This window comes from Haliotis cracherodii, unplaced genomic scaffold (assembly GCF_022045235.1).
Source record: "Haliotis cracherodii isolate W230 unplaced genomic scaffold, xgHalCrac1.p SCAF_14, whole genome shotgun sequence".
NCBI lineage: Eukaryota > Metazoa > Mollusca > Gastropoda > Lepetellida > Haliotidae > Haliotis > Haliotis cracherodii.
Window position 1 is genome coordinate 19,814,450 of NW_027266269.1, and position 12,483 is coordinate 19,826,932.

The 12,483-nt window shown below is 41.8% G+C and overlaps 1 protein-coding gene across 1 annotated transcript in view; it reads right to left on the bottom strand.

Moving 5' to 3' along the window:
• The window catches only part of LOC139460619 (uncharacterized), a 94,406-nt gene that overhangs the window by 50,309 nt on the left and 31,614 nt on the right, over window positions 1-12,483 (bottom strand). Inside the window, exons 6-9 of the mRNA XM_071242087.1 lie at window positions 10,402-10,515; window positions 7,985-8,119; window positions 4,441-4,610; window positions 642-684 (exon numbers count right to left, since the gene is read on the bottom strand). Coding sequence (XP_071098188.1) covers window positions 642-684; window positions 4,441-4,610; window positions 7,985-8,119; window positions 10,402-10,515 — 462 coding nt within the window. The remainder of the gene's footprint in view (window positions 1-641; window positions 685-4,440; window positions 4,611-7,984; window positions 8,120-10,401; window positions 10,516-12,483) is intronic.

The following is a 12,483-nucleotide window of genomic DNA, read 5'->3' on the forward strand; positions in this document are numbered from 1 at the left end:
ATATTCTTATCACAATAAACGTTGTCAACTGATCTTCAGGAGGACATGGTGTGGTGTACCCTTTATGTTTGCCTATGTACCCCGAGCCGTCAGAGTACACACAAGGTACATCATACCATATATGCCCCAAGGGATCAGTTGACAACAAATTTATCTCACCGACATATATTCATACAGACCCGGAATATATGTCCAAAGCTGATTTGACTCAGCCAGTTTGATAGCTGGTAGATAACGCAAACGAATCGAGTTACTTCCCTTTACCGAATGCGATCGCATAAACATGGGTTCATTTCAGCTCAACGATAGTTATGCGAGATAAGCAAGTTATCTAAGGTGTGTTCCGATGTGTTTCTTAGGGGCGACATTAGCGGCTACATGGAAATTAATTGCCAATCAGAAGCTAGTAGTTTAATGTAAGGTGAGATAAAAACTTTTGTCCTAAATTAAGGAGCGAGTATTTGAAATTCTTGGCAGGGTGGGGTTACAAAAATATGCCTTTGGATCCAGTTAAAAAACAGTAAGGCTAAAAGCAGGAAACGAAACGAATTCTGTCTGTCTCTCTTAAACTAAAATGTGGGCCCTGTAACAGGGCTGTTCCTATACAGTTCACGTGTTAATGTAAGCAGACAAACACTCACCCAGTCTCTCCCCCTTCTCCTCTCAGCATCTGCAACTCCATATCTGCAATCACAAATCACGATTTCCTATTAATGACGTTTCCATATTTAACTGAAAAACACATTTCAGTAGACGCTGGACGTAACACAACCTTACTTGCCCTTTCAACAAAAGGGTTCCTGGCGTCAAAGATACGTGGAGAATTTGTAAAATATACATCGTGTCGTTGTTTCGCGCCTTTTGCTAAGTAATTAGGTTTCGGTTTATGAGAATGGGCTCTGAGAAAACGAGTGTGTTGGGAAAGAATGGGTAGCCGACGTTTAATTACGAGAGAAAGAGAGTTGGTTGTGAGATACAGGCTTTTCATGTCCGTGTGTTTTATTGGGAATCATATGTTTGTTTCTGGTGTTGGTTCTGAGGTCTAGAGACGCACCAAGGCGGACCCACTGGAGAGTGTTTGTGTTTTCTTAGACTTATTTTTATCGTAATACTTTACGTAATCTGCTATGTAAACCGTGCTCCTTGAAATAATCCAAATCACACTGGGACTAGTTTATAAAAGTCACCAATTCTGGTGCTTGCCCACTGATATACAACGCCGCAGTTTAATAAAAAGAATTATGTGACAGTGGTGTACCAGCAGTTGATACTATATTTTTGTTTGTTAGGAAATATGCCCAACATGAATGGTTTGTCAGTAGTGGTGAAAATGAATAGTTTGAATAATCAATTTTAGTGTTTTGGTGTTAATAGTGAAAAGGAGGGAAACTTGAAAAACGAGAGAATACTCGGAACTACGAAAACACATGCCATTTAGAAAATGGTCAAATGTAACAAATGTTTATTTTGGATTTACGCTGTCTTAGCAAAGTACACATCTTAGTATTTTGGGGTGAGTCCCCCCACACTCTCGGAGTGAGGCACCTAATTGCCAGGTCACAAAGTCAGCACTCATGATCCTCCGCTGAGGCTTCCTCAAAAAATGGAGGAACGACAACCGACAACATATTTTTATGGAAGCGTCGGTGAAATTGAGTTTAACGTCGCGTTCAGTATTTTTGCAGCAATATGTGTGGCTGCTTGTACTTGTCCGGACTAATGCCGATTCTTGTACCTTGCCATACCATGCCGCAGTTCAACTTGAATACCAAACTCAGAAATAGTATACTGACCAGTCCTTGTTTTAGCCCCTTAATGCCAAGCGTCAGACAGGGTAACAACAAGTACCATCTGTCTTTTGGTATGACTCGGCCGGGGATCGAACGCCCGGCCTTCCGTTCTCAGGGCGAACCCTCTACCACTAGACCACGGAGGCGGTCCCTCACACTGAGACTTATAACTAACAAACATCACATGATGGAAAGAAACACCTGAAAGGGTAGTCAAGCAGCAATTGCCAAGAAACAGACACAAAACATGTCATTGGAAAAATCGATTTCCATTTACTGTATTTATACGTGAGTATAATACCTTGAAAAGAAAAAAATATGTTTTTCGTTGGAAAAATGATGTAGGATTAAAAAACATTGATGATTAGTGTGAACAGATACAGCAAGCGTTGCATTAACTTTCTTTATAATGGTTTAGCCAGGAATGTTTGTTGCAGTTGGGATATGAAGAGACTGTCAGGCAGAGAGTTAGCGAGTAAGTTGGTTTTATTCCGCTTTTAGCAATATTCCAGCAATATCATGGCAGGGGACACGAGACATGGGCTTCACACAGGGCACCCATGTGGGAATCGAATCCGGGACTTTGGCGTGACGAGCAAATGCTTTAACCAGAAGGCTATCGCCGCTGTCGCAGAAAGAACATCACGTAATCCTTGGCAGGTAATTACTGGTGAGGAGTGGGGTGTCAGGATAGCCTACTGATTAAAGCATTTCCTTTACTCGGGTTCGATTCCCGACATGGGTACATGGTGTGATGTCTTCTCTTGGTGTCCTTCGTCATCACATGGCTGGTATGACGAAGCACGCGGTATAAAACCAAACTCACTCAAAAATAGCTCGGCATATTCCCGGGGCAAGAGCGTTAACTGGCTTAAAGGTCCAGGTTCCACCAATGCTGAACAAGGCTGATATTTCGAGGTTCGATCGTAGCGCAATCTGTGACCATTACGAGCTAGGTCCCTTCTATGTCCCTTCTATTGACCAATCAGATTCCAACTCTCATATAACTTGCATCTCCTTCAAACAAAATGGCGGCTCCCAATCAAGACGGTTTGATCGATAATCAGGATATTTATTGGAATAAAATAGGTCTTACTTCCCGAAGTAAATCAAATTACTGGAGCACTTTCATCAAAAACACGTAAAGACTTTGAAAACCTCTGTCGACGTCCAGTTAACGGTACACATAATCTGCAAATCCTGCAATCGACCTAAATCTGCACGGCAGTCGCCATGTTGTTTAAGAACTGAATGTCGATTTCGTAACGCGATTTTAATTGGACAATTTGTAGACTCGTTATTTCAGCTAAAATATATCTACATAATTCCAGGCTAGTTCGGCAAGGGTGGAAACTGGATTTTATAGTCAGATAACTCTTTTGCCTTGGGAAGATGAAAGTTTGGAGATTAGGTGGTATTTAAAGTTGGTTATGAGCCACTTTAAACAGTTACGTCACGACGGCCCGCGGGATACGAAATATCAGTGCTATAACGGACCTACACGGAGAACAAATGTCATTGGTTATTGGAACCCATGCTTGCCGTAAAGAGGCAACTATGTTTGGCATAAGAGGCTAACGGCATAGGGTGGTCAGCCTCGCTGACTTGGTTGATGCATGTCATCGTATCCCAATTGCGTAGATCGATGCTCATGACGTCAATCACTGGATTGTCAGGCCCAGATTCGATAATTTACAGACCTCCGTTATGTATCTGGAATATTGCTGAGTGCCGTGTTACACAATAAACAACGACAACATCTATCATGTTATAATATTTAATCTGGGATTCGAACCCTCAACCATAGGCACGGCATGCCTCGGGAACAGAACCTTGCAAACTGCGGTGTCCTACTGGGCCCCGATGCTCCCAAGGGGTACACGATATCAGAAGGTAGACTCAACAAGAGAGATAGCATGGCTCATTTCTGAACTGGTTTCATTTACAGCTGGTTATTCTGTTCATCACCATACTTGAAAAAAACATAAGGCAATCTGTAAGTCGCATTACGGCAGCGAATTCAATTTCACATATACAAGATAATGTGTTTAGTTTTTTAAAACGTAATTTACGACACGCTGTAGTTTTTCAGAACTGTGGTGCCACTGGTTTTGAACATAAGTTATTACGTTGGCACCAAACGGAAGAATGTCTATCACGGATAAAAAATATACTTGACCTGCTCTGATAAATCCTTGATGTTTATCTCAAGATAATGTATATTTTATACTTATTCCAGTGCACGCAACTCTCTATACCATCTTTCTTTATAACTAACCATTAGTAAAATTTTGAGCAAAACTATTTTAGAAAATGGTCCAGCGCACACAAAATATCGCTAGTAAAATTCTTCCTTTAGATAATATTTCATTGTTTTCTTTGAGGGACGCGGTATTTCAAAAACTGATATTTTGGGCTGTTTACATATGTTCCATATTTGTGCAGTTTGTGTAATAAATACAGATGAGTTACGAAAATAGTTTAAATTACTCGACCGATAACAGTGAGTGAGTACTGTTTTACGCCGTTCATAGCAATACAACAACGAAGGACGTCAGAAATGGGATTTCCACGTTGTACCCATGTGAGGATCGAACGGATTTTTAGCTTAAACCCCATCGCCCACACATACCAAAATGGTTTTGGTTACCTGTCTTTTAATTCTTCCAATGACATCGTCTCTTTCAAGACAGTCTCCAGAACCTGTAACAGAAGGAGATACCGGAAGCTGGTTTGACTGTCGTGGTTGTACGCGACATTGATTGGACGATTTTGTCCAATCGGGGCGGAAGTGACGTCAAATCCCATTTCCACCAGCCTCTGGAATGAAACAAAACATGTATCACCGTCAATATTAACAATGAACAATGGAGCAAAGACGCATGGCTTTGACGATTTCAAAGAGCGTCATTCGACTATTGATCAAACAACTTCAAGGACCCTGCAAAGCTTTATGGTAAACATGCGGAGGACAGTTCTATATTTGAATCATCATTGACAACAATTATGTGCGATGTAAAACCCTAGTTTCACTTGTTTCGTGTAGCCCCATGTTTTATCGAATGAACAATTGGCTTGCCTTTGCATGTGTTTGTGTCGGGTGACACCGGTGGGGTGTGGTAGTGACATCACTATTTGGTTCATTAACACATGCTTCACGATTACAAAAGATGCCAAAACAGACTAGAGGACATTTGTGGCCAGTCGTCAAATACGATGACCCTCGTTCGAGTATCGTGATGCTCCGAATCAGAAGGTTGGCATTTTTGCGGATTAGTGAGTTAGCTTTTAGCTGTGTTAGGACGAGTAACACCAAGAGTGTTTCAGGCATTGGGACCATAAGGAGACTCGAACTCGGGTCTTGTGCGTGGCGAGCCAGAGCTGTAACAAAATTTACTTGGTTTGTTTCTGAAGACCATTTGATATTTGGTCGTGTTGTATCGGAGTCTTTTCGAAAACCTAACATGTTTTGTCCTCAGGGTTTTCTCAAAATATTCTTAGATGCTGGATGTCAAGAAAACACTGTGTTGGTGTTTACATTTCTCAACTTTGGAGGTACAATCGAGCAGGCTCTTTCTTCCAAAATGTCAAAGTGCGTCATACGACTCTTGTTCAGAAGTTCAAAAAGTATAATGGTAGACATGTGGAGGACATTTCCAAATTTGCTGCATCAGTGACAAGAATGATGTCCGATCCTATTCCCTCTTTGAACTTGTACCATATGTTCCCCTGGTGTTGTTTTTCAGATGAACAGTTGACTTGCCTTTGCATGTGTTTGTGACGGGTGCCACCTGTGGGGCAGATACGCTCACCTTTTCGCAAACACATCGTACAACCACTATTTGATAGTGATTTGTTGACACATGCTCGCGATATAGTCGGAATAGTATTTATGAATATGGAAAGAGCTTTGTCACATATATTAAATTTGTAAAAACAAAAAGAAAGCAAAAAACAAAAAATATAAATCCTATATGTCGTAGTATCCGAAACAATCTTCTGTCTGTAGCCAAAATCCCAATCCCCAACCAAACCGACACCACCTCAGAATTGTTAATGGCGGGTCGTCAACGACCTCATGCGTTATTATTACCTTCAAGCCGCACATGTGCTTCTGTATTTTACCCTGCCAATTACAGGGACATAGTTCTTTGGTTATGAGTGCTATCACTCTGCAAATTGCTTTCTGAGTAGGCAGAGAAAATACAATGTACACTGCCGTGGATAATGGCGCCTGCGTCAAATGACTACTTTTTACCTGGGTTCCAAATTGAGGCCGTAATCGATTCCATGCCAAAGTAGAAAGATCGCGTGACAGAAAATTTGACTCAAATATAGAGAGACATCGTTCTTGAAACGAATTACTGAATTAATTCGAATTTTTCTTTTATGAAAGAATATATTTTCACTGTGCAATGTCGTCCATTTTAAAAATAAAGCTTTTAACGTTATATTTGTAATTAAAATTCTGTCGTTAGCGTTTCGTGAAAACACATTTATGTATTGAAAAGCAAGTCTTCCGCATATCAGACAATGATCACTGTATTATCATCTATTTCCTCGCCTTTGACACTGTGAGGGATCAGGGACGGTAAACACCCTCTTGGTCAGTACCGCATGATTGTAAGAGTTGGGGGAATCTAGGTTCAGTGGGTGTAATATGTAGCAGTGTTCAAGTCATGAATCTTTCACAGCGCCATGGCTGTATGGAAGCCACCATTAATAGTCGGTGTAAGGTTGGTGGGTAGACTGAGTAGACTATTGGGTAGACATTTCTTATGTGTATTTTATGTAATGTTTCATGTTAAGCGTCATGTGAAGCGTTCTGTGATGCATCGTGTGAAGTGTCGTTTGAAGCGTTAACGACGCGCCGTGTGAAGCATCATGTGAAACATTATGTGAAGTGTCATGAGAAGCGTTATGTGAAGCGTCATCTGAAGCGTTATTTGAAGCATCGTTTGGAGCGTCTTGTGGGGCTTTATGTGAAGCGTCATCTGAAGCGTCATGAAAAGTGTCATCTGAAGCATTAAGTGAAGCGTCATGAGAAGCGTCATCTGAAGCTTTATGTGAAGCGTCATGTGAAGCGTCATCTGAAGCATTATGTGAAACGTCATATGAAGGTCATCTGAAGCATTACGTGAAGCGTCATGAGAAGCGTCATGTGAAGCGTCATCTGAAGCATTATGTGAAGCGTCATGAGAAGCGTCATCTGAAGCATTATGTGAAGCGTCATGTGAAGCGTTAAGTGAAGCGTCATGTGAAGCCTCATCTGAAGCGTTATGTTAAGCGTCATGTGAAGCGTCATCTGAAGCATTATGTGAAGCGTCATCTGAAGCATTATGTGAAGCGTCATGAGAAGCGTCATCTGAAGCTTTATGTGAAGCGTCATCTGAAGCGTTATGTGAAGCGTTATGCTCCAACTCAAGTTGGATGGTAGAACACATTTCAACACACTCTCGGGATTATAGAGGTCGGAATTATTGGTAGAGTTGGTCCGGGTTTCTTCCACGAGGGAATGATACAGGGATTGGGTGGTCCTAATGTGCTCCATGATGACTTTGGTCCTGACCCCATGGAATTGATTGGGATCTAACAGTGGTATGTCTCGACCAGATTAGATTATTTACAGTTTTCAGCAACCCATGCTTGCCCTAAGAGGCGATTATGCGGGACGGGTGGTCAGGCTTGCTGACTTAGTCGATACATGTCTTCGAATCCCAACTGCGTGGATCGATGCTCATGATATCAATCGCTGGATCGTCTGGTAAAGACTCGATTATACACCGACCGCCGTCAAAAAGCTGGAATATTGCTGAGTGCGGCGTTAAACAAGCAAGCAAACATACACACGATTATATACATTTACCATACATTTGCACAAAGCGCCATACGTCCTTGGGATTTCTAAAGAGCTTTTATAACCAACAATTTCGTTTGACATCAGGATTGATAAAAAGCGAAGCATTCATTATTTATGGAGAAAGTAAAAAGTTTCAATATCATTAAGAGTCGTTCTGACCCGAAAACTTTCTAGACAATAGGACTTTAAGATTCTTGACATTAACGGATGATAACTGACAAAAAGTGTAATGAAAATAGGCTTCTTTCGCAAGCCTTGACCTCGCGACTCGAAATGTAGCCCGTGCGACGTCGCGTGATTATTTGAATGTCCTTGACCTTGAAACAAAACATACCTGAAGGCTAGTGATGTCGTCACGTTTCGCCGCCACGTGACTCGGGTTACCCCGCTTTTCTCGCAACGGCATGGGCTTCGTAGAACCAGCTGTGAGAGTTGAGAGATGATCTAGAAGTATACCCGCCATTGCGTCCTGGTAAAAAAAAAAAGAAGAAACATGAGAATCATGATGTTCATCAACTTTATAGGGCAGTAACGCCAGAAGCCAGAGCGTACACATCCGTAGTGTTAACTCAGGTTTTGCCCGCCGTGATATTGTTGGAATATTGCTAAAAGCAGCGTAAAACATTACTCGCCCACCTCAGGTAATGACGTATAATCGTTTCACTTTTGTTATTAATATATGTTGATACACTTTATTAATAGGAGAGGTGGGGTAGCCCGTGGTTAGACTGTTCGCTCGTCACAAGGAAGGCCTGGGTTCTATTCCCCACAGAGGTACAATGTGTGAAACCCATTTCTGGAGCTCCGCGATGTGACGTGGCTGCATATTGTTAAAAGCGGTGTAAAACCACAGCCAGTGTAATAATGTCATAAGGTCATCACCAATTCCAGTGTCCCCCTGCTGTGATATTGCTGGAATATTTCTAAGAGCGACTTATTACTACTCTACTCTAATGTTGTGCTTTCTTCAGGCTCAGGTACAATAAACTCATAATATTTATCCTACGTTTTGGCGGCCATCTTGGATTTAAGAATAGCCACCATTTCTTGACCGTTCGATCCCATTGCTTATCACCTCGATGTCAGGTCAGGTGAAATGCGATTTCACGTCGCGTCCAAGGTTAATGCTCTCTCTCTCTCTCTCTCTCTCTCTCTCTCTCTCTCTCTCTCTCTCTCTCTCTATGCTTGTCGTAATCGGCGACAGACGAGATCGGTTGGTCAGGCTCACTGACTTGGTTGATGTATGTCATCGATCCCCATTGCGTGGATTGATGCTCATAACATCACTGGATTGTCGGGTCCAGCCTCGATTATTTACAGACCGCCGTCATACAGCTGGAATATTGCTGAGAGCGGCGTTAAACAACAAACAAACAAACAAATAAACCCATGTCAGTCACTCAGTCAACACACAACTGCTAAAGCTGATCTCGATGACCAACCATGTCTGCAGGAGAAAGTTAATTTCCCCCAGACTGGTACTGCGTTGGTAAAACGCTAGTTAGATATGAGCTGCGAAAGCGCCGCTACGGTGAGATGTGCCCTCCCCTAAGTTGATGTTCGTGAGCGGGAAGCTACGCTCATTGTTGTGCGTGTGCTTTCTGAGCAATAACATCTGTATTTTTTATGAGAAATTGGAGCGTGCAACAATCTGATTGATCTAAAAACGTTGTTAAATGGAATGGGATTCCGGAATTCGTGACGTCATTAGCTGCGTGCGCATGAGTACTTCTCTTTCTCAATCCCAAATTTGAAAAAAATGCCATCCGGCTTGGCGAAACGAATGCCGCATTAATTATATATTAGGTTTGATCACTATCTGTCGTTATATTAGTTCCGTTTCTCAGAATTCTACAAATCAAGCGTGTTGCCGTGAAAGCAAAAACAATGACATTATCAATTGTATCATGAGGTCATACCATTCGAGACTGACGTCATGCCTTTCTCAGATAAATAACAGCGACAAAACCCTTACCATATTCATCCGAAATATCTGCCAAAAGCAGAGTCGATTGTGCGATTCCGACTACATCATGAGCATTGACAGAAAAACCCGGGAACGTATGGTAGCCAAGATAGGGTATTCTTTTGGGTTCATTTGGGTATTCAAGAACGGAAAATTTAATTTTACATTGAGTGAGTGAGTGGGTGATTTCGTGGTTGACTTCGTGCGTGTACTGAGTGAGGCAATGAGTGAGTGAGTGAGTGAGCGAGTGAGTGGGTGAGTTGGGCTTAACGCCGCATTTAACAGTATTGCAGTTATATCGCGGCGTGTCAGCTTAACGTGGGAGGAAAGCCCGAAGTGATGCAGGTCTTAGACGTTTACCACTTCGGTGATACCCACGAGAGCACGGGTATGGTGCTTACAAACCTAGACACATAATCGGGGCGAACCGGGATTCGAACCCACAGTCATAGGTTTCTGACGTGCTCAAGGGACGCAACTCTGCACAGCGAATCGCGGCGCCTTTCTTGAAAAATACGTTATTTTGCTGTTGTTCTTATATATTTTCTAGAATAAATTATTGTTTTCTTTCTTTTATTTCTAGAACAATTGAGTTTGTTTCAAACATTAAATAGTGGGTCGCTTACCACCGAAAATGAAATCAAGTCATCTGTAAAATACCTAATTTAGAGAATTTTCAATACTCTGGATACAAAACAACGGACATGTTTCATCAGGTGCCAAACAAACAATGAAGACGGAGGCATTACTCTGGAAGTAAAAATGCAATAAGCTGCAAGACGTACCTGTCTACACTGTATTGCATAGGACAGTAGACTGGACAGCTCCGAGAGACAGGTCGTGGACGGGTCGGAGAGACATTTGTGCAGGCACATCTTCATGCAGTCCACACGGCCAAGCTGGAAATAGAAACAATACATGTAATGTTAACACAAGCGACAAACCCTTTCCATGTCCATACGAACTCTCTGCCAAACACAGAGTTGATTGTACGATAGCGACCACATCAAATAGTGAAGACATCAGGTGGTTGCGAATAGGGAATTGCATCGGACATCATTGTGTGTCACGGATGCGTCAAATGGGACATTTCCTCCACATGCCTTTCATACATTGTCTAGCACTTGAATGTTGTAACCTTTATCAAACAACTTTTGTACAAGAGTCGTTAGACATGTAAAGTGTAAAGAAAAGAAACAATCCCCAAATCATTGAAGCAATGATTTGACATCGAACAGTTTGAAAGCCATATACATGAACACTGATAGGCAATTGAAAATATTCTCTTGAAGTCCATGAAATTGCGACCGCCGTGTGTACGTCTCCTGTTGTAAGGTATCTTTCATGTGTGTAGTATCACCTATGATATCAAATACATCACCATAGGATAACCACTTCTTGTTCTCAACAGTGCAAACATCATATTCATGTGTTCGAATCCCATAATACTGATCTGAGAACATCACACATGTGCTTATAATTTCAATCAAGGACGTAAACGTAAACGAATTATGTCACTTTGGGCTTCGTTTTACTTTAAACTGACAAGTCGTAATAGAGTGTGTGAGTGTGGTATTCGCCGCTGTTAGCAACACCACGACTGGGACACCAGAACTGCGCTACACACAAGGTACCCGCGTCGTCGTGACGAGCGAACGCTTAAACCACTGGGATAATATAACTAAAATAAATCTGAAATCTCAGCCTCACTTCACGTTGTCATCTAGTATATCTAGTACAAACAAGCCACAGAACTAGAAAGACACCCCCACCCACAACCACCACCCCACCCCACCCCACCCCCACCCCGACCCCCGCTCCAGTTCAGTAGACTCTTTCAGCATACATAGGAATCTGAGAAATCATATCATCACATAATTTCACCATCACTATTGAAAGTCAGAAAATGATAACACACTGATTTTAAAATTTGTTGTAATATAACGACGGGATATATAGAGACTTTAAAGTTTTGCCTGAGAAGAAATGACGCTCCTTGGAAAGCCATTGAACTCTCCTTGCATAATCATGTATAACAGTTACGATGTTTACCAAACAGACGTCAGCCAAAAAGCATTCCTAACAGCGAAAAAAGCACACAAACATTACAAACACGAATTGAAAGAGACATTCGTCATTTGCTGAATTTCTGATTCGCATCACGAAGGGTTCTCTTGCCAACCACTGCACGCACAAAAAACCCACGACCACGCGAATGGTCATGAATAGAGATCCAACTCAATGTCTGAACAACGTTCATTCACAAGCTGCAGAAAGCAGCAGTACAACCAGCAATAAACGAGACATGACTTCATTTTTTTCTTGTTAACTCGGAGGTTAGATTGCTATTCAGCGGTAATGTTTACTGACATCCACGATCGCCAAGTTTATGTCGGTTGGTAAATGGTTTATCGTTTGTACAGGAACTGTTATCGAGGTATAATGAGACGATTGAGCGGTTATTTTTAGTTTGAATCAAATCTAGAGCAATTACCGCGGGCGTTGGACTGAGTGATGTCCAATACACGTTCAAGAAACGTTGCAAATTTCAATTAGGGAACCCCGCGAAAACATTATTCCCGTATCGAGTTCCTTCTCAGTAATTGTGTTGCAAATTGTTAGGAGTGTTACGACGAAAATTATAGTTGAGTGCTGGTACCGTTCCTGTTCTGTAATGTTGTTTAATTGAAAGAGCTTTCTATATTTGGTCAGCGCTGATTTGATTGCAGCACTTGAAACATAATGCAGCGGAGCTTCTAAAGCACGTAGTTCTGTTTGTTTGTTCGTTTGTGTGTTTGTTGTTGGACAATCTATCAGGAATACTCAGCTGTATAACGGCGGTATGTAAATAGTATGGGCCAGACAAA